We start from the raw sequence: 20,715 nt of genomic DNA on the forward strand, positions 1-20,715 counted from the left end.
CGTGTCATAAAATTGTGACCTCCTAAAGTAGAGTAAACCTAGTTTAGGGAACCTAATTAAGGTATGCTTCTAGGAACAATACTGAGTCCTTTACAGAGAAACTATTTCTTCACATTTCGCACAGCTGATTCAGGAAGCCAGTCAGGCTTGGGATTCACTTTGTGTGTGGTCACGTGCACAATTTTTGTGGCTGTGGAGGTCAGCTAATCCCTGCGTAGGGTTTTCTGTGTTAGGGATTGATAAACAGTAGGAGATTACTTCATGGTTACTTTGCCTTTAGATATTTATGACTGCATGGCTGGAGATGTATTCTTCTCCTAGTTGTAGTTGTGGTGTGGAAATGTATGCTGAATCACATCTACTGTCCCTCATACAGGTTCCTCCCTCCTCAGAAGAGCAACTCCAAGAGGAAATTTGAGTTTTCCTGAACTAATTTGAAAAGAGCCAGGCTTACAAAAGTCAGTTATTCAATTCCTCTAACTAGATGGGACAGTCTGATATGAAGAATTTCAGGGGAGTTAAATTAGCTCCAGATGTTTAGGGTGGAGAAGTGAATACCATCAAAAACAGGAGTGGAAGCTGCTCAGAGTCAATATCTCTTCCAGCAGCACGACGGTAGTCAACTGGCAGCTGCCTTTTTGTCTGTCGCTTCAGAAACTGAATGGTACATCCCACACTTTCTTCCCTATCACACAAGGTATTCCTACTGCCATAGGTAGGGCAAGTCCTGTGAGAGAAAAAAATGCCATGCAACTGACTGGATGTAGCTATAGCTTCCATTAAAAATTATATTCAAATAAAAAACAAGTCCACAATATCATGATTATTAGGCGAGACGAGGAATCAAGCTTGTGTCCTCTGATGATAATGGTATTTTTGGTTTAGAAAAGTCCAAGTAACTATCCAGGATTTTACACCTTGTAGCTTAAGAGATCTATAGACTATAATTCTACAGAAAATGGATCACATTCACACATCCTAGACAGAAAACAGATTTTTTCATTTCACAATCATAAACACCTCATTCTAGACTGAAAATTTCTAACCTTACCAACAGCTTCATTTCAGTGACACTGTGCAGCTTGTTCTCAACTTTCAGAACAGTGGTTATCTGGTGATCTTCAGAGAGTCTATCTTCATAAATATAAGTAGATAGTCATTAAAAATTATAAACTTTCCTGTCAGAGGTGTCCTAGAAATTTTGGTTTAGATGCAAAAAATCCCATAAAGACTTCCTAAGTCTCCAGTGTCTATTTTCATTATATTTATTTATACAACATAATTCGTATTTTCATGCACTGATCTTTTATATATGTTATAGAACACAGTACAAAGTAATGTATTACTGTCAGCATGTATTATCTAGATAGATGCAACTCCGTTTGACATTCTTGTAGTGATTCCTCTTTCAAAAAGGAAATACTGCAATCATATACACTATCTCAAGAGATCATACCCCTTCATACTTGCCATTTTAATTGATTATGGCAATGCCATTGAACATTTTGCTGATCTTGCACAATTAAATAGCAAGAGTTAGAATTTGATTGTAATGATGTCTTTTCTTCATTTAGTTTTTGGAATCAGTGAATAAGCGTTGTCTTGAGGAGGAATATAAAAATCTCCTGCCTTAAGCCGGGATGATCTTTATCCCCAGAACCCTGTTTGTGGCAATTTCCCTTTCCTCATTTCTGAGTTCTGAACATCAACATTGTCCTGTGACTTAACCACAGGGACTCCAGCCAGGCACAGGTACAGAGGAAGTATCAGTGCTTTCACAGGTGGAGTTCGAACCAGGCCTACTGGTGCCAAGTTAAATGTATTCGTTAGTAACAGGTGATGTCTTCCACAGGCTCATTCAACTCGGATTATTTACCACAGATTTTGGGTGCACAGTAGTGAAAAGACTGCATCCATGTATGAGGATACCTGGCACAATCTCACTTTTCCCATCTGATTAATTAAGGGTTTTGAATTGTGAGGGCTTCACTTTCAATGCCCTGCTCAGTTCCTGTCAAATATGTTGAAAAATTCTAAAGTTATAAAAATTTAATAATATGGTAGAATCTTTTTCCACTGAACTGTCATCAGCAGCTGCACACTCCATTGTACCTCATAATCCTTTGGAAGGATACATAAAATTGCACTGGATAAAGAAGAAATAGGAAGTTGACAAATTTCCTCAAATTTCTTCTCCTATTTGTTGTCTAATGACTAATACTGGAATTTGTTGTTGGAACCTGTAGTTATGTTGTTACTTGACAATGGTTATACCCAGACACCTCAATGTTGTAACCCAATACCCTACTGTTTTGGGAATGGTATGTCCCTTTAGCCCTGTGACCCCTGCAGGACCGGTGGACTGGCCCCTGCGGTGGGATTGGCCAGAGGCCAAGGCTGACCCCTCCCCTTTCCTGACCCAGAGAAAAACCCTGAGCCCACGTGTGGCTCTCTCTCTTTATCCCCATCTCTCACTCTGACCACATGGAAGCCTAAGAATAAAGCAGAATACCAACCCTGGGAGTTAGAGCCTTTAATATCTTCTGTTCTACATGAAACAGCATCCCAGGCCAGCTCTCCAAGGTATTTGGGGGGCGAGGCCTAGGGTGCAGTTTCACCTCAACAGATTGAAGTCGCATCAGCTGTCACCATTCTGCAGAACATTTCTCTCAAATGACATTCAACATAACTGTGAACTGAAACCTATCAACATATGTAAACAGAGCACATTGTAACATGAAGTTACATGAGATCAGTAAGAGTAATTTAATTTTTAAAGTTAAATGTTGATTCTAGAATTAAAGTTGAAGAGGGCGGGCCAGAACACAGTGTTTCTATATGCATCAGCTCCAGCTGAAATGGTGATGCAGAAATAAACATCAGAAATCTACACAATTTGTAACTTACATATATAATTACTTGTATAATTAAATTATATTAAGACATTATTGAGAAATTTTAATTATTTCAGTATTTTTAAAGTGCATAACATTTTGCTTTGGCTAATATTTTTATGTATGGCATTCTACAAAAGGAATGTTGGTAGTTTTTCACAGTGATTTTAGAAGTTTTGCTGTTAAATTTTAAATAATGCAACAAAAATATTAATGTAGAGAAGAATTAGAAAAATAGCAATCCTCAACCCCTCAAGTGCATGTTGTTGGGAGAGATGAAGATTCATCTGAACTGACGAGGTCAGGTACTGTTTTTATTCATCTCTAATGACTCATTTGCCATCAACTTACTACTTGAACAACCACACTCATTATAGGAAAAGTCTGTTCTGTCTTAGTGTGCTTAGAATAAATCCCCATGACAGAAGGAGATAATGTTTAATTTAATTGGATAATAAGTGTTTTTATTTAAATAAAGTTCAGCTTTATTTATGAAACAAGAATCACTAGAGTATAAATTCTTTTTTATTTAATTACTTTTGAATAAGATTGTATTCTAATCTTATTTGTACAGAAGACTACTTCAAAATGCAGAACCATGTTGTCCATTACTATTTTTATAAAAATTAGTCAGAAGAATTCTTGGAATTCTTGGTGATTTACTAAAATATGAGTATTGGTCTAATACCAATACTCAACTGTGATGGACATAAGACTCTCTAACAATTTAAAGTTAGAAAGGGTATGTTTATTCAGCCCTGGGCAGTAGCCCCCTAATACGCACTGCAAAATTACAGGTGGTCACAGAGTTTATTTATTGACAAAAGGTTTAAACAAATACATATTCATAATACCAGCCCCTGTCATCCCTTGCTTCCTATGGTAATTAGCTTGAATAACTATTAAGCATGCGTAGTTGGCTTCTTGAATTAAATCTGGGGTCGTTTTTGTGGGGAGGGGTCTTAAAAGGAGGAAGTAAGGTGAGTCTTCCTCGCCCTGACCTTTTCTATTAATGACAATACAAATGGCTTTTGGGGCAACTCCAGTTTTGCAAAGAATGAGTTTCTGGTTGTAATTGTTTGTGTTCTTTGGACCTAATTACTAGTTTCATCCTTTCCCATTGCAAGCACAGCTAAGCAAACATAAATATTTAAGTTTCAGGTAAATATCTCAAGCCCAGTTTCTTCCAACTTTTAACTAAAATCCTAATTTCTTTAAGATTAGTGTTTCATTGGAAGAAAATATTTTACTAAACATCAAAAGAAAAGACATAGAGATTCAACACAAAGAAAATTAATCATTATGATACGCACAGCTTACTAATTCAAATAATATTTTAATTTTTTTTGTATGTACATATGCATACACACACACACATCCTTTAACTGACATTTTTAATTACTGTTTGACATTCTCATAGTACTAAGAAAGCCTGCTCACAGAAGGGAGTCTCTTAGAAAAGCCTGTACAAAGCTAGTAAAAATACAATACTTCCTATTAGAAATAATTTTCATCTTTGAAAATTTTTCTTTTCCAAATGACCTTTAAAAAAATCATTCTTTCCTCCTTTTGTTCATCTGTCTTTTACCTCATGATTTTGCAGCTGGACTGAGCTATTTTAAAGGTCTTTTTTAACCTAAAGGATTCTTTGATTCTGTGATTTTAGTTGCTTCTTGTTTCATATCCCTATTGTCATCCATATGACCCATTTGCTGTAGCATCCTAACTCCTCTCAACACGAGTTTTACTCTGCAGTCTTGCCTGACTAATGCATCTTAGCTTATTGTTTAGAAGATGCCCTAGGTAATCGAAAATTTCAGGATCAGGAAACATTTATACTGACTGTGTTGTGAGTAGATTTTATCTCATCCCTAAATGTCTTCTACAGTGATGTGTGTGTGTGATGGAGAGGAAAAGACAGAAAAACTATTTTTTTGTATTTCATAAGCAACAATTACTCTGGGCTTTTTTGGTTTTTTCTTTCTTTTTTTATTTTTTAATTATTTCTCCATGTTCTGAATTAAAGTCTCTGGCACTCTCACACCTCTTTGAATCTTAGGAAATTTTTCAAGGTTTATGCATTTTTAGAGGGAAAGAATAGATACATTTGCGTGAAAGTTGTACATTAGATGCTAATTATCAGTTTTAAAAGAAGCTATGCAATCCATGTAGACCATAGAGTTCTTGCAAAGAGAAAATAGATGTAGAGTATTTATTCTTTAAAAGGGCACCCTTTCAAATAGAAAGTCTCCAGTCTCATTTACGCCCTCCCCTCTTGTAGTGGGTATCCTTGTTTCAACACACACTTTTGCAGTAGAAATCTGCCAAAATAAGTCTGATTTGGTCTATGTTAACTATGTAAAAAAATGGCCTTATTTCCTTTCCTCAGTTCAGGATATCGGTCTGTATTTTCAGTCTTAGGTAATATTAGAATTGAATGGATGTTTTGGTTTCTCAAATAATTTTCATTGCATATCTTGCAAGAAAGTACAGGGGCTGGTGGCTACAGAATGAATGGTGATACTTGGGAGTAGATGCAGGAAGAGAAAATAATGGAGTAAAATCGTAAGATATAATGCATAAAGAAAAATGATACCAAGATACAAATGTGGGATGTATAACTAATACTGTTGTGCAGGCCAGGAATGGTTAATGGCCTGGAACTTTTATTATTTTTTCAGTCTAGATGTTTATGGCTATATTTAAATATAGCATTTAAATTGATTTACTAGTAACAAATAAATTGGACAGTGATTTTCTTATTTTTTTAACCTGTGAAGTTTGCAGTGAAATAAGACCTAGAATCTCAGAGTGCATCATAGGCTAAATATATCAATTTAGGGATTTTAAGCATTCCTTGACATTTAAAACATTTTTACTTCATTCCTTACTTTCCCCCTCCTCCCCCTATTTTATGAAGATGAGAAATGCGGAAAGGGAAATAACTCATACAACAACTTTTCAGTGTTTGTACTGCTGTGAAATTAAGATCACAGCAATCGTGGCAGATGTCATAGTGCTTGTTCTTGCATAATTTGCGGGTTTATAGTGATTAGTTCATTTTAAAGTAGATCATCTTGCAATTTTTTAAGCTTTTGCTTTTTGTTTTTTTTTTTTTTACTTGTGTGTGTGAATTTGCATATTTGACTTTCAAAATGATTGTATTAATAGAAGTTATTGAAGTATTTAAGGAAGAAAAGATGAAGACTTGAGGATCAGTTGAATATGATACTGAAGAGAAAATCAGCACCATAGGATACTGAGGAACAAATGCATCTGATCCATACTCCTGCAATGCTCAACTTTCCTAGAGTATAGACTCATTCTTGAAGTGCATTGCCTAATGCATTTTCTGGTCTTTCATGCTGTTTGAAATTATTTGTGCGTGAATGTGTATGAATTCTTGAATTGTATAATTGTGTATGAATTCTTGAAGTGACACAGAGCTGATAACACTGAGTTACTGAAGCAGCAAGATCTTAATTTATTCCTAAAATACCAACAGTCATGCTTCTTCTTAGAAACTGACAGAAGAACTGAATAAATAATTTGTCCCAGATGTGCTAGTAGTGAGTTGTTACCAACTTTTTCATTCTCTCTGAAGCAAACAAGCATTCAGCCTGTTATAGGCTGAAGCAGATTGCTAGATCACATGGACTTGTAGAATGTCTCAGTCTGGCATCTGGTACTGGATATGATTCAAAAACACTGTCATAACTTCTGCACAGATTTATGCAATATATTTCACAATAGTCTCATCTTATTATTCACTTTTTAGAAAAAAAACAACAGTTATTTCCTTTGACATATGTGTTATTGTTTGTACACATTAGCAAGAATTATGGAATTATATGTCTTTTTCTGCCATTATGGAAAAATATTCTTTATTTTCTGCACTAACAGAGTTTTGCTGCAAGGAATTATTACTTTTACACTTGGGGCAGATTTGCCCAAAGATCTGACACTAAGTTGTGTTACTTACATAGTGAGAATAAAAGTGGAGATTTCAGCGAAGTTGGAAATTAATCCCTCATATTTCCAAGCCTCTTCTGCACTTTTAATATTCAGGATTTATAGGGAAGACATAAAATTAAGATAACCTGTGTGAGTGCAATCATTTGTACAACCTTGTTGCAGTAAATTCAGGTGATTCTGAAGTGTGAACACATTGTGGGGAGGGAAGTAGGTAATATCTGAGCACTTTTTCTCTTGCCCTTTAATTTTGCTGAAATAGTGGAAAAAAAAGAATTAGAAAAAAAAAAAGTGAGCAAGAAGGAGAAATCAGATACAAACCCAAAGTTGCTGTAGACACAGTCTCACAAAAACTAGTCTTTCCCAAATCTTCTATATATCTTTCAACACAAAAAAAAGTATTTTCTTTCAGTGCAATACAGCTTGTAGCACATAAATCAAGACACAGTAACAAGCACTTATTCTTTAGCTTAAACTACTTTCTGGAAAATTTCAGGCATTGAAAGTCAGGATTATTTCCTAGTGCTGTAAGCACACTAATGCTAGCTTCTTTCTCTTCATTCTTACATCTGAATCTAAGTTTTGCATTCCTTTTATTGTTGGAGAATTTTGTTAACTTTACATTAGTCAATCAGCTGTTCCCCTGCAGTAATTTGACACTCTGTAATGTTGAATTGCCCCACACATTGCATAGCTCACCGTGGGTTGCAAATAAGTATGCATTTGCACATTGTCCAGCATCTAGGAAGCCTATGTCAAAATCAGCAAATTTGGTGAATAAATACAATGTGGCACATCCCAGCTAATGTAGAGCACAGCAGCTCTGCTTAAATAGGTGGAATGGTTCCTAGGTTGTACTAGCTGAGTGATATTTGTGAAGAGGTCATGGTGAATACAGTGAATACGTCTGTAACTGTAGAATTGCTAATTCTGCCAGTTGTAAACTGTTTTTTCTCCAACACATTTGGGAAAAAAAACTATGTTTAGTCTAGTCCTTGCACTTCAGTTTTCCTTTGTCTTGTGAGCCCTTGCTTTTCCTGCTTTTTCTCCAGCTAGGAAAGCAACTGTAATTGAGTCTCTCTAGTATAATCGGAGGGCTCAGATAAGACATGCAAGGCAGCCTGATTTGTTACTAGTTGAACATAAACCCTAAAGCTGGCAATCAGAAACACACTCAAGCATCTCAGCTTTAGTGTCAAATCCAATGACAGGAGATGGGAGTAATCTTGTCATGCTTCCCTGTTTACAAATTCCTGCTTCAAAACTGCATTATTTTACCCTGTAATATTCTTACTTCCAGGAGTATGCATCAAGGTAGTCTTCAAAATGAAGCAAAAAAAAAATTATTTAATATAGAGACACTACTAAAACAATTGTCTGATTTCCTCTAAAAAGTTCTAATTTTTTTTTCTTCAAGGTTTCTCATCATCATTTTGATTCTTTTTTTCACTTGATGTGTATCTGTAAGCCTCTAAATGATAATGGAAGGAAAATACCAAGTTTTTACTGAGCAGAATATAATGAAACAGCAATTAAAATGATGAGGAAGAAATAGACATTAATTATCTCAGACTGTATTACCTTTTCATTTTGCAAGCAAGGAAATATTTAACACCTTGGAAGCAAAATGCTTTAGTTTGGACTAGATAGATAATTTAAAATCACCTGTGGGGGGCAGCTAAATGAAAGATCAGAATTTAGTATATTCACTGAACAAGAATGATGAGATGAAAAAGTAGACAAAGAAGAGACTATGTGTTCGCTCTGTGCCGCAAACCATGACTCTTTCACAGTCACAAGGACCTATTTTCAATTTCAAGTCAATAGCTATAAATGTTAGTAATTGCCTTTAACTCCTTTTCTGTAGCTTAGCTTCTTGCCCCATTACCAAAACCATTTAGTTTCTCAGTAATTCATTTTATACATAATTCCCTTCATGTCCCATGTTTCCTCTATTGTGTTTCACCTTGGGCAGTACATCATGTAAATAAAGTCTATATCCATAATCACTTTGCAATTCAGCTTAAGGGAATTCAATCTTGTAAATTCCATTCTGACCAGTGTCCATTATAGGAGATCTTTTTAGTTCTCATTAGATGGGAAAAGTGGATGAATATTTTAAAAACTATTTCAGCATCAGTGATGTAACCTTGTGTATCTTTTCAAAGCTTTTAAATGTATTTAAAGGATGGATATGGAGAAGGTAAAGGTATCTGAGAAAGAAGTTCATCATACTGTATTTTCATTTTAAAAAATCCTGCATTTGTAGTAATGTTTAAGGCCACTTTGTTGTAGGATAGACACTGATTAAAGGGAAAAACAATCAAGAAGTTGAATTCAAGTTTTTTGGGTTTTTTGGGTTTTTTTTTAATTTTAAATTCTAACTAGAGATTCATCAGAGTAATAGACTGAAAGATGTGCATATTGGTATTTAAGGCAGAAAATATTGAGTTCTCTACTCTTTCAAAATGAGCAAGAAACTCCTAGATTCACAGCCTGCAGTGTGATTATTTCAGAAAAGACAAAAGTAAGTGATCAAATATTTGTGTAAAAGGCAGTGTTTTTAGTTCTGTTTAGCATTTACTGTAATCTTGAGGTGTATATTTTCTTTTTTTAAAACCAAATTTGAGTTTCAAATGCCATCAAGCTCTTGCTGCTGAAATAATTAGATATTTCCCTTTTTCTACTCTGGAAGCTAAATGACTATAAAAGCTTTTGACACTCTTTCATGTCATGTCACATTTGTTTGATGTGACTATGGGTGATTTTATATCCCTGGTCTTAGATTTCACTTTATAACAAATGTGAAGCCTTGCTTCTTTGCAATTTTAGTTACTGAACTGCAGAAAGTCTGTGCTGTACTAGGTAGGGGTAAAAGTCTTACATAACATACTATCCAAATTTTTTCATTCACTTAGAGGCAATTAAGGACTGAAGAAATTGGTTCCTCCAAAGTCTTTTAATACATGGAAAAAAAAAAATAAAAAGTTGCCATCCAGCCTAGGAAAAGCCATTAACGTTTTTCTCCTACCTTTGTTTTTCTTTTTCTTCTCAAGCTTCATTCTGACTTGGACAAGGGAGTTGGCACTGTTAAATATACCCTTTCAGGAGATGGTGCTGGCACAGTTTTCACCATTGATGAGACCACGGGAGATATTCATGCCATAAGAAGCCTAGATCGAGAAGAAAAACCTTTCTATACACTCCGGGCTCAGGCTGTGGATGTTGACACCAAGAAACCATTAGAGCCTGAATCAGAGTTCATCATTAAAGTGCAGGACATTAATGATAATGAGCCAAAGTTTCTGGATGGGCCTTATGTTGCCAGTGTCCCAGAAATGTCTCCAGTGGGTGAGTAAAAAGCTGTAAATGTTTTATAACTAATTGCATATTATTTAATTGTCTCAATGTACTTTTCTTGCTGAGGAAAGAAAGAGAAGGAGGAAAGGAAAAAAACAGTTTCTAAAACTTATTATTACAAATATATCTAAGATTCTGTGCCCAGATATACACAAATTAAAGTTTTGTTTTAGATTTTTTTTGCTTATTTAGAAACTTACCCTCCTGCAATATGAGTACCTGTGATGTTAACTTTCTGAGAGTAGGATGAGTTTAAAAAAAAGATATTCCAGGAAGGTATGCTAAGGTCCAGGGGCTCTCCCTAACCCCAAACCTGTTATGTCTCATTCCCCTCTCTCCCTAGTTTTCATTTGCTGTTTGCTGTACAAAATTAGATTGCCTGTTTGCTGTAAATGATCTTACCATTTAACTGTTTTTGTCTTTGTGGCTCTTAAATTCCTGCAGCATTTGCATGATCTCCTAGCTACGAGTTAGGGGACAAGCCTTTATTCAAGTCCTGTTATACTGTGCATGCTCAAAGTAACTATTGCCCTTGCCTTGGTCACAATGCAAGAATGACAGTCTGTAAAGAGGAAAGAGTAATTTTCTTTTCAGAGTAAGGTAATGATAAGAGAATGATACTGAAATACTGGAATAAGTTTTTGCTTGAAGAATTTTCACAACACGAGAGATATTTGCTAGAAATGACATAAGGAATATTGATCCTGCTTTGGAGCAGGAGAATAGGCTAAATGGGCCCTTTTGGTCTCTTCCTGATGGCTGATTCTGAAGTGGTCCTGATCAGTGTGTTTGCAACATAAGCACAGTGCTTGTGTTCTGCTGCCAGATGGCATTTTGGGTTTCCCTACAGGCACGAGAAATTAATTTGTTCTGGGCTGGGAGTCCTTTAACTTCCCACTGCTAGTTCCGGCTGATTGCCCTTCTCTTTCCTAAACTGTCTTTTCCCAGTATTTCACAAGCCAGAACCAGCCATGTAATACTCCTGGTAGTTGTTAACAGTTTTGGAAGCTTTCTGAGTTTCAAGTGGCAGAGGGATACTGTTCCCCTGTAGCTATGCACCTCAGGTGTTGGTATTTTTAAAGTCAATCTGGGAGGTGACTAGCTACCTACACAAGTTGCTACATAGAATTAACAAGGTAATGTTTTAAATTTTGTGATAAGGAGTAGTAGAATGTGATAGAATATGATAAAATGTGATGTGAGTAGACATGTAGAGATGATCATGTTAATTTTATAGAAGGGCACAGAAGCATTCACTATAGTCACCCAAAGGAGTTTGTAGACTCACAATATAGGTGCACTCTTGCTTCCCCTAAGGAGATACATAATAATATTACTTACAGTTGTATTATGTATAGATGAAAACCATTTGCTACATTTTGACACTTGCGTCTCTGCCAAATTCAGAATAACATTTCTCACTGATGAATGTATGGTTGGTTATGAAATTGTTTTTAAAACCTGCTCAGAAAGAAAAAGTGAAAATCCATGACGCTGTTTGTCCAGCAAAACGCAGTGCTTTCATTGAATTGCCTATGACAATTGCCTTACTCTGCTGTATTCCCCTTTCTTTGTTATTTTCTTAAATACGTGTGTGCAACAGAAGATTAAATGCTAACAGAACTTTTACTTCATATTAAATTTTCTTCAAGGTGTGCCATACATTGTGGCTTTTACATGGATGAGGAGTTGCATGACTAAATGAGATACAACTGAGTATGGTGTGACATGCATACAGAATTTTAGAAGAAATGCTTTTCAATTTATTCTCCTTTAGAAAAACAAAAGCAGATGTCATGGCGAAATGGATCTTCTTGGTCTTCTCTTTATTTGGTATTCACTTCTCTTTATTTATATTCACTATATCTAGAAGATTTATTCATAACAGTTGGGATTTGTTCCTCTATAAAAAAAATTAAAGATGGATGAAAATTAATCAGAAAAGGCAAGGCAAGGAAAGAGTTCCCTAAATGGAAGCCTAAACTTCAAGTAGTGTCTACTAAAGCAGAAAAGAATTTTTGCTGTTAGGTTGTCTTGCAGCAAAAATATCCAAAAATGCCTTGTCCTCTATATGTATGCCAGGAGATTGTGCCTTCTCTGATGTAGATCTTGCTATTCTCTTGTTTTCTCTTATCTTTTTTTTCCTTCCTTATGCAAGTACAAATTTCTCAGAGGATCTAAAACTACTCCTTTCTATCATCAGTACCATTCAGTTGCACCTATAGAGATGCTTAGACCTACCAGTGCCTGAGGCTAACATTGAAAATCACTTTGATTTTTCAGCTGGTGCAGCATATGGTTGTCTTGGCTTAGGAAAAAACCCAGATAAACTCTTACTCCCATCTATTTTTTTATAGCATTTTCATTTTCTAGTTGCCACTTTTTAATTACCAAATGTTCCAAATTTCACTGACTGTATTTTTACAACATTATTGATTATAAAGTGCACTTGCGAACATATTTCTTGGGAAGTTGTGGGAAATTCACTGAAACACTACTTTTTTCATGCTTACTAGTCTCTTATGTGAACCTGGCAAGCTTTTGTGTCTAGTGTCTTGCAGTCTTTTATTGTTTCATGACATTTCATGCAAAGGTTTACCCAGTTTGGTACGTTATCCGAAGGTTATTGGCAATATTATTAGCAATGGTACTTTTCAGAAATTGTCTTGGCTACATGGTTCTCAGTTTTGCAATGTCTCTGGACTTCCTAATAATTACTGTTTCTGAATCTGAGATGGCTGAAATAATATCATAGCATTCATCTCTGAAATCAGGGTTGCAGTTATAGTGTTACAATAAATTTGTACATCAACTGGACTTGGGCAATTTTTTAGTGGAAAAAGTGCAAAAACTTGAAAATTCATGGTATTCTCAAGATCTGGTTTTCTGCACAGAGGTATTACTTAGATATACCTGGCTTAGTCATGTCTATCACAGTAGATTATCTTAGAACATGTGTTACTCTCCATGCATATTATAGGTGGAAGTTTAATTTTTCCCTTCAAATTTACATTGAGGGCAGATTGAATTTTGTTCTACTGTTTCTTTACTCTAGTTTTGGTTTGTTTTTCCTTTTAATAAATACCACTCAATAAAACAGATAATGTTATTGAATATCTTTTTTTTTTTCTGAAGACATATTTTTAGGACTGCTATTTTAAGGTGCTCTCCTTACCAGGAGCCAAATTCCTTCATGTGCTCTTAAGAAAAAATATAAGAAGCACATTTACTCACTAAACTAGGATGCAAACCTATTTCATGCCAAAGTTTGAATCTACAGCTAGCCTGGGTCTTTCCATACCTGCACTGTAATCTGTTCTTGATGATGGAGAGTAAACAAGAAAGATCTTCCCTTGAAAAGCCCCTTGGGTTACCAACTGTTGTAATATACAGGCTGCTCTACCCATCTGTGATTTTCAGTGTTTGTGATAGTTTCAAAGTGGGCGCAGCTTCTGCACTGTAGTGGAAGGATATCAGTGCCTCCAGAGTTGATATTGTATTGCTCGCATGATAAATGGGGTGCAGAATACCTTACAGTGAATATTTTGGTTTTTTAAAGGACAATAATTTGAAATTCCCTGCTAAAAAACTCAGCAGATGGAGTCAGATTACAATGCAGAACTAATATTTTAAGAACAAAGATTGCTGTGCTGTTGTTTTATGCCTAGTAAGAGACTTATAAAAGCTTAAGAGCTGGACTCCTAATGTTGGTTGCTTTTTTGTGGTTTGTTTTATTGTTGTTTTTGTTTCTTTAGTTGGTTTTCGTGATATTGAATTGGTTTTATCAATACCTTTATTTGAAAATATTTTCTTGATTTAATGTAAATTCCAAAATGTAGAATGGATCAGAAATGGGTATTAATCTGTGAGAACTGAAAAGGGTGCCCTAATATCCCCATTTGTAAGTTTGTATTAGCAAAATATGTTTTCCTTAAGTACAGTTTAATCAACTGTGTTGTTGCTTCTGGCAGCTGTGCCAGCTTCTGTTGCAATATAGTTGACGTAAGCACGCAAATATAGCTGAGTTTAAACCAAGGTTATCCCCTTATTAAAGTTATCAGTCCAGATGACTGAGAATGGGGGCATAGCAGCATTAAGCACACATTCAAGGGAAGATAATGTTATATATTTTTATATATTTATACAGAAAAACGTGAACAGGAATTTGCTTCTGTACACATTTCTTTCACTGAATATGCTGATTTTAACAGCAAAATTATAACTTTCATTGTCACAGCCTCTTAATTATTTTCTATGGTCTTTGCATTATACTTCTATGCTTATATATAGGCCAGCTAGGGCTGTACTAAACACATCAATTTCACAATATACAGATGCCATATATTTTTCCTACACAATTTCATTTCATACTTTTCTACTACATTACCTCTTTATTGATTAGAGGAAACTCTAAAAACTCCACCGAGGCAGACTAAAATGGTCAATGATAACAGAAAGTGGATATCAGGTTATTTTTCCTATGTTCCTCAGTTGTGCAAAGCAGCTACCTGAAGAGTGTTGTGGATTTGCTTCCCATGATACTGTCAGTGTGAAAATAGTCTCTACAAATTTTCTGGCAGTTTTCCTTCTGGAGTGAATACTCAATTGCTTTTATTTAAGTGTTGGTTTACATTTGAACATTGATCATGGAGCATATATATGCATCCAAAAATGGAGCATATTTTTAATATATCCATCTATGTAGTTTCATGCGCAAGAGTTACAATATGTAGAAAACTAACTTGGTGAACTGGTGGGTAATAACCTGCACTCTGGTTTGGCTCAGCTTAGCACTGCATGCCTGAGTTTAGCCAGAAGCTTACAGCGAACAGAGGCTGGGGAAGGAAGGACTATAAGGCATTGGAGCAAATGCTGAATGGGCCTGCCTTTGACACAGATTCCTAGCTGTTGGTGATATATTTTTAAGGGCTCCCAAAAGCTTACCTAAAGCTTACCTACCTGTTGCAGAAGATATTACTTTGGGAACCCATTGAAAACAGAGGTACTTTTGAATGGCATTATTCATGCTCATGGACAGATAACTGACAGTATAATTTGTTTGCAGTCACTGTCTGCAGTGCTTCCAGCTCCAGCCTGGTATCCATGTTTTTTTCTGGTGTTACTAAGTCCTTAGAGAAAATGATGGGAGTTGCATGTCATATTCAAGATACAAACATTTGGAATATGTTCTATTTTTATTCAATATTTCTTGTTGAATTATTCCCATTGATAATTTTCCATTTTTTTGTCTTCTGTTGATCATTGAGATGAAAACTTTGCAGGATTTTCTGCAGTGATCCCGAGATCAAGAATTAACAGCTAATGGAGCTACAACCCACCTCTGCAGAAGTACTGATAAGTTACTTTTTCTGATGCCTCTTTGTGTTTCTACATATGAAGTTCTATATTCTCAGTTTCATGCTATGTTAAGATTCCCCTGTAGCACTTTCCAGAGAAACTTTCATTTTGTCAAGCTGTCACCTGTTCATATATTCTCTTTTACTGGCAACCTATGAGTTCAGATCCGAGAGAGATGCCAGTGGCAGTTTCTCTTTCATACAGAAAGACTGGCAATTGATACCTACTGTTTTAGATCTCTTTTTATTTGGATTCTTTTAGGAAAAGCTGCTGTGTCTTAAACTTACTTTTCTTTCCCCCTCTTTTTTTAAGAGTCTTTGCTTAGTAACCTTGCTGAAAGCTTTTTTGTAATTTAGATACTCTTAATCTATGCCAGTAATCTTGAGCTATATACTCACTGATGCACCTAATTGTTTTAATGGGCTTTGCAAAGAGCAACTTCCCCACCCAAAACTGTACTGCATACGCCCTTACAGGATTGTATCCACATCTTCTAATTTGGTGCTTTATTACAGTGTACAAATTTCGTCCATCACATGGGTCAGACCTGGTGTCCTGGGTCATTTGGACCACATTTCAGAAAAATTCGTGTTCCATCACTGTTTTCCTATACTATTTCCTAGGGCTATATCTAGTGGCAGTTAGCTCATTGCAGTTGATAGTACAGTGGCTTCCCACTAAGAAAATATTTTTTTTTAAATTACAACTCTTATCTTTCTGGTTCTCTTTTTGTTTTAATTTTGAAAAGATACATCTACTGCACTGATCATCAAAATAACTTTTATTACCACTGTGTAGGAAAGTGAGTTTTAAGGATGTTGCAGATGGGAAGGCAGGTTAGGGCTGCTTAGCCTTTTCTCAAAGACTGCTTTTTCCCTTTATACAGGACATTGCACAAAAGGTAAAAGAAAATAAAAAGAATATGAAAAAAAAACCCAACACTGAGATATTGAGAGGATATTACAAGTAGGTAGTTAAAGCTTTTGAAACAAAGTGTTTCTTTATGATAGATCATTGGGCAACCTAGGCAGCTTCAATTATAGGGCAAGTGGGAGCCAGAAAAAAGATAAAGAGATCTAAAGGGAGGAAAAATATTGCAGAAAATAAAGACTTGATTAGTTCAAGGATAATAATTGTTTCCATACTGTGAGTTTCCTTTCATACACCGTGGCTGTTGGATATTGTCAGTGAAACTAAGACATTTGGCAAATGCTGTCAGGTGGGAGAATCTATGTAAAATGAAAACTGTGACAGACAAGACTATACAAACATGTGAACAGCAAAATTCTCAGCAAAGCTGAGAAACTTTGGCTGTTAAAAGAGACACTGGATAGCTGTTTTCTGCTAGCTGTTCTTAAAGTCCCAAAATGTCAGTGTTAGTGCTGAAATCATTTAAGTGCATTTGATTCGTACTTCTCATATATATCTAAGCCTACACAGGATATTTTTTTTTACCATGACTTCAGGAAGACTTTGGACACTGTTTCTCATGATATCCTCATAGGCAAACTCGGGAGATAGGAATTAGATGAGTGGGCACTGAAGTGCATTGAGAACTGACCAAATGGCAGATCCCATAGGATCATAATCAGTGGAACAGTTCCTAGCTGGAGACCTGTCATTAGTGGTGTCCACCAAGGTTCATTCCTGGGTCCAGTATTTAACTTCTTCACCAATGACTTGGATGAAGGGGCAGGTTCCTCCTCAGCAAGTTCCCTGATGGCACAAAGCTGGGAGGAGTGGCTGATACCCCAGAGGGCTGTGCAGCCCCTCAGAGGGACCCCAGCAGGGTGGAGAGATGGGCAGAGAAGAACTGCCTGAGATTCAACAAAGGCAAATCCCGGGTCCTGCAACTGGGGAAGAATAACCCCATGCACCAGCACAGGCTGGAGGATGACATGCTGGTAAACAACTCTGCAGAGAAGGATGTAGGCGTCCTGGTGGACAACAAGTTCTCCATGAGGCAGCAGTGGCCTTTTGGCCAAGAACCCAATGGCATCCCGGGATGCATTAGGAGCAGCAATGCCTGCAGATTGAGGAACATGTTTCTGTTCCTGGGGAGGCACAGGCAGATACTGTCTCCAGTTCTGGTCTCCTCAGTTCAACAGAGACATGGAGCAAGTCCAGTCGTGGGTAACATAGAGGATTATGGTACTGGAGTATTTTACGAGGCAGCTCTGGGGGAGCTCAACCTGCTCAGTCTTCAGAAAAGACAGCAGAGAAGGGACCTGATCAATGTCAGTAAGCAGTCAGGAGGATGGAGCCAGCCTCTTCTTGTTGGGGCCAAGTAGGAGGGCAAGAGGCAACAGGCAGAAATGGATGCACAGAGAGTTCCATCTGAACCTGAGGTGACCGAGTGTTGTAACAGATTGCCCAGAGGGGTTGGAGTCTTCCTCACTCAGGAACCATTTGGACACAACCCAGTGCCATGTGCTCTAGAATGGCTTTACTTGAGCAGGGAGGTTGGACCAAATGCCCCACTGTGGTCCCTTCCAACCTGACCCACTCAGTGATTTTCTGTGTTTAACTGGACAAAGCTAAAAACTCACATCACAGCAGTTAAAACCACTATGTTTCCATCCACACACTGATTTTACTGCAGCTCAGTAGCATAAATCAAATATTATATTTTATTATACACATTTTTTTATACAACCTAACCTCTTTCAGGTTGCCAAACAACGCCTTATTAATAGCTTATTAAAATTAAGCTATTTGGTTTGTTCTATATATATATTCTAAATACTGTTGGTAGTTTCAGTGGTATTGAGTATTAGCTCTTTTTGTATGTAAGGAAAAACTTTATAATTATTAGTCCAGTCTTGCTATTTTCATAAACTCCTTTAGGTTCAAGACATATTTCATTAGAATTGTTGAGATTATGTGTTTTTTTGTGTTTGTTTTTTGTTAGGTTTTTTTTGGTTTGTTTGGTTTGAGGTTTTTTTGTTTGTTTGTTTTTTCTTTTTTTTTTTTTTTTTTTTCTTTTTTGGTTAATTTTACAGTCGATGAGGGAAAGAAATTGACATATTTAAGTGCAACATTGAAAAATGTAGGAATTGTTTTTATATGGGCATGTAACAGCTGTAAACATAAAACCTGTTGCATTGATAATTGTTTTAGTAGCCACAGTTCAGCTGTAAATGATAAAAATTAAAAAGAAGTTGTTTTTTCTTACCACAAAATTACTTTGAACATTAAATATCTTTTCAGTAAGAGCTGTTCTTTGGGCCACCAAATGGTATGAAACATTAAACATATTTTAAAAGTATTACTGTTCTCAACCCCTGAATGACTATAAACATTAAAAATGTTTTATTAAATCTGCTTTTCAAGCTACAGTAATTTTATGACTGTAAGGCGCACCGGACTATAAGGCACACCCCCCAGGAGTCAGCAAAATTCGCAACTTTGTAGATCATATAAGGTGCACCGGACTATAAGGCGCACTTTTTTTTTGCAGCGAGGATCTGCCCCCAGCTCCCCCCGCGCGGTTGCTGGCCGAGGTCCCACCTCAACCCGGCAACCATTGGCCCCTGGGCCCACCCAGACCCGGGAGAGGTGGTGCTGTGGGTCCCCAGGCCCGCCTGTACCTGGCGGGGCCGGGGCATGCCCACCGCTGCTCCATGCCGCCTCTCTGGGGCTGGGCTGTTGCCGCCACCACTCCGTGCCCCCTTCCACAGGGCTGGGGTGTGCCTGTGGAGGGGCTGTCCCGCCTGCACGGGGGCCGGGCTATGCCTGGGGAGAGGCTGTCCTGCCTGCACGGGGCCGGGGGGTGCCTCTGGAGGGGCCGTCCCGCCTCCCTGGGGCCGGGGCGTGCCCGCTGCTACTCCGCCCTGCCTCCACCTGGCAGCCGCGGCCCTGCCGGCTCCCCCGCCGCTCGCAGCTCTCACTTCCGGGTAGGCAAATTTCTGAACTTTGTCCATCAGATAAGGCGCACCGGACTATAAGGCGCACTTCTGGGTTTGGGGGAAAATTTTAGTCAAAAGGGTGCGCCTTACAGCCGTGAAATTACTGTACTGCCTGTATGACTATGAATATAATTTTTGTTTAAAGTTGCTTTTTAGCCACTGAAGTGGTTTTGTCTTATATGCTAAGTTCTATTTATAATTTTTCAGAGAAGAAATAAGTTCAAGGTTTTACTGGCACAAGGCAGTTCTTCATTTATGACAAGTAATCATGTTCTACCCATCTTCTCATAAAAACACTACAGGTAGTAATAACAAGCCAAATTCTAAAAGGATTTTAATGGATATTTTGCATGGAAAGTGAGTGCATATTTAGTGTTCTAGTCACCCATTTTTGTGCTTTACTCTGTCATAAACTAAAACAATAAAACTAGACATGACTGATATTCTCTACTAAGAAATCGAAGAAGTCTAAGAAATCAGTCACTGATGGATTGTGTGAATCAAGCAAGTCGTCATCAGCCCTACAGGAGGGCAAAAGAAAATGCAAAATAGTCTCAAGATTATTAAGCAAATGGGAGTCACTAAACCAAATATGATTAAAGGCTTTAACTCTGTGTGCAGAAATAACTCTGTGTGGCAAATTAGATGTAATCCTAGGAAGGCCTGGAGTGATAAGAAAAGTATTCATGAGAATCTGGCTTAACAAGAACGAAGAGAAGGATCACTGATCACAAACATACTGTTAAGGACAAATTATTCTCTGTTTAAAGAATCCCATAAGACTTAAAGTCTACAGCAAGGACACTGCAGATAAAAATAATACCTTAAGAAAAGAAAGTCTAGATAAATCAGAGGTTTAAAAATATCTGCAGTCTGAGGAATGCATATACAAGAGTATCTTTAAATGGAATTTCAGCCAATTAGCAGGTGTATTTGTCTGCCAACCTTGGATTTAATGAGTCCTAGGTACTTAACAGTTCTCCTTGTTTGTGGTAAGAAACAGCATAGATGGGCAATCCAATCCAATGTCTGTCCTGCACTCTGTGGATTTTTCCTAACTAAGGAACCTTTACAGACCTTGTGGGAATAGGAATCTGGCATCCCACCAGCTTTTTCTGAACAAGGATCCTGATAGAGCTGATCAAAACCTTTCCAAAAGAGATATTTCACTAAGGTTCTGTACAACGGAAAGGTGCAAACGTAATTCTCTTAAAACTTTTAAT

The 20,715-nt window shown here is 37.0% G+C and overlaps 1 protein-coding gene and 1 long non-coding RNA gene across 5 annotated transcripts in view; one reads left to right on the forward strand and one right to left on the reverse strand.

Annotated features, from left to right (window-relative positions):
* LOC116998323 overlaps positions 1 to 9,977 on the reverse strand; it is a 31,977-nt gene extending 22,000 nt beyond the window's left edge. Inside the window, exon 1 of the long non-coding RNA XR_004418351.1 lies at positions 9,898 to 9,977. This is a non-coding gene — a long non-coding RNA (uncharacterized LOC116998323). The remainder of the gene's footprint in view (positions 1 to 9,897) is intronic.
* The window catches only part of CDH12 (cadherin 12), an 829,389-nt gene that overhangs the window by 689,504 nt on the left and 119,170 nt on the right, over positions 1 to 20,715 (forward strand). For all 4 annotated transcript variants that reach the window (XM_033063831.1, XM_033063813.1, XM_033063839.2 and 1 more), the window contains one exon: positions 9,923 to 10,217. In XM_033063831.1, coding sequence (XP_032919722.1) covers positions 9,923 to 10,217 — 295 coding nt within the window. The remainder of the gene's footprint in view (positions 1 to 9,922; positions 10,218 to 20,715) is intronic.

This window comes from Catharus ustulatus, chromosome 1, assembly GCF_009819885.2.
Source record: "Catharus ustulatus isolate bCatUst1 chromosome 1, bCatUst1.pri.v2, whole genome shotgun sequence".
In the NCBI taxonomy this organism is placed as follows: Eukaryota; Metazoa; Chordata; class Aves; order Passeriformes; family Turdidae; genus Catharus; species Catharus ustulatus.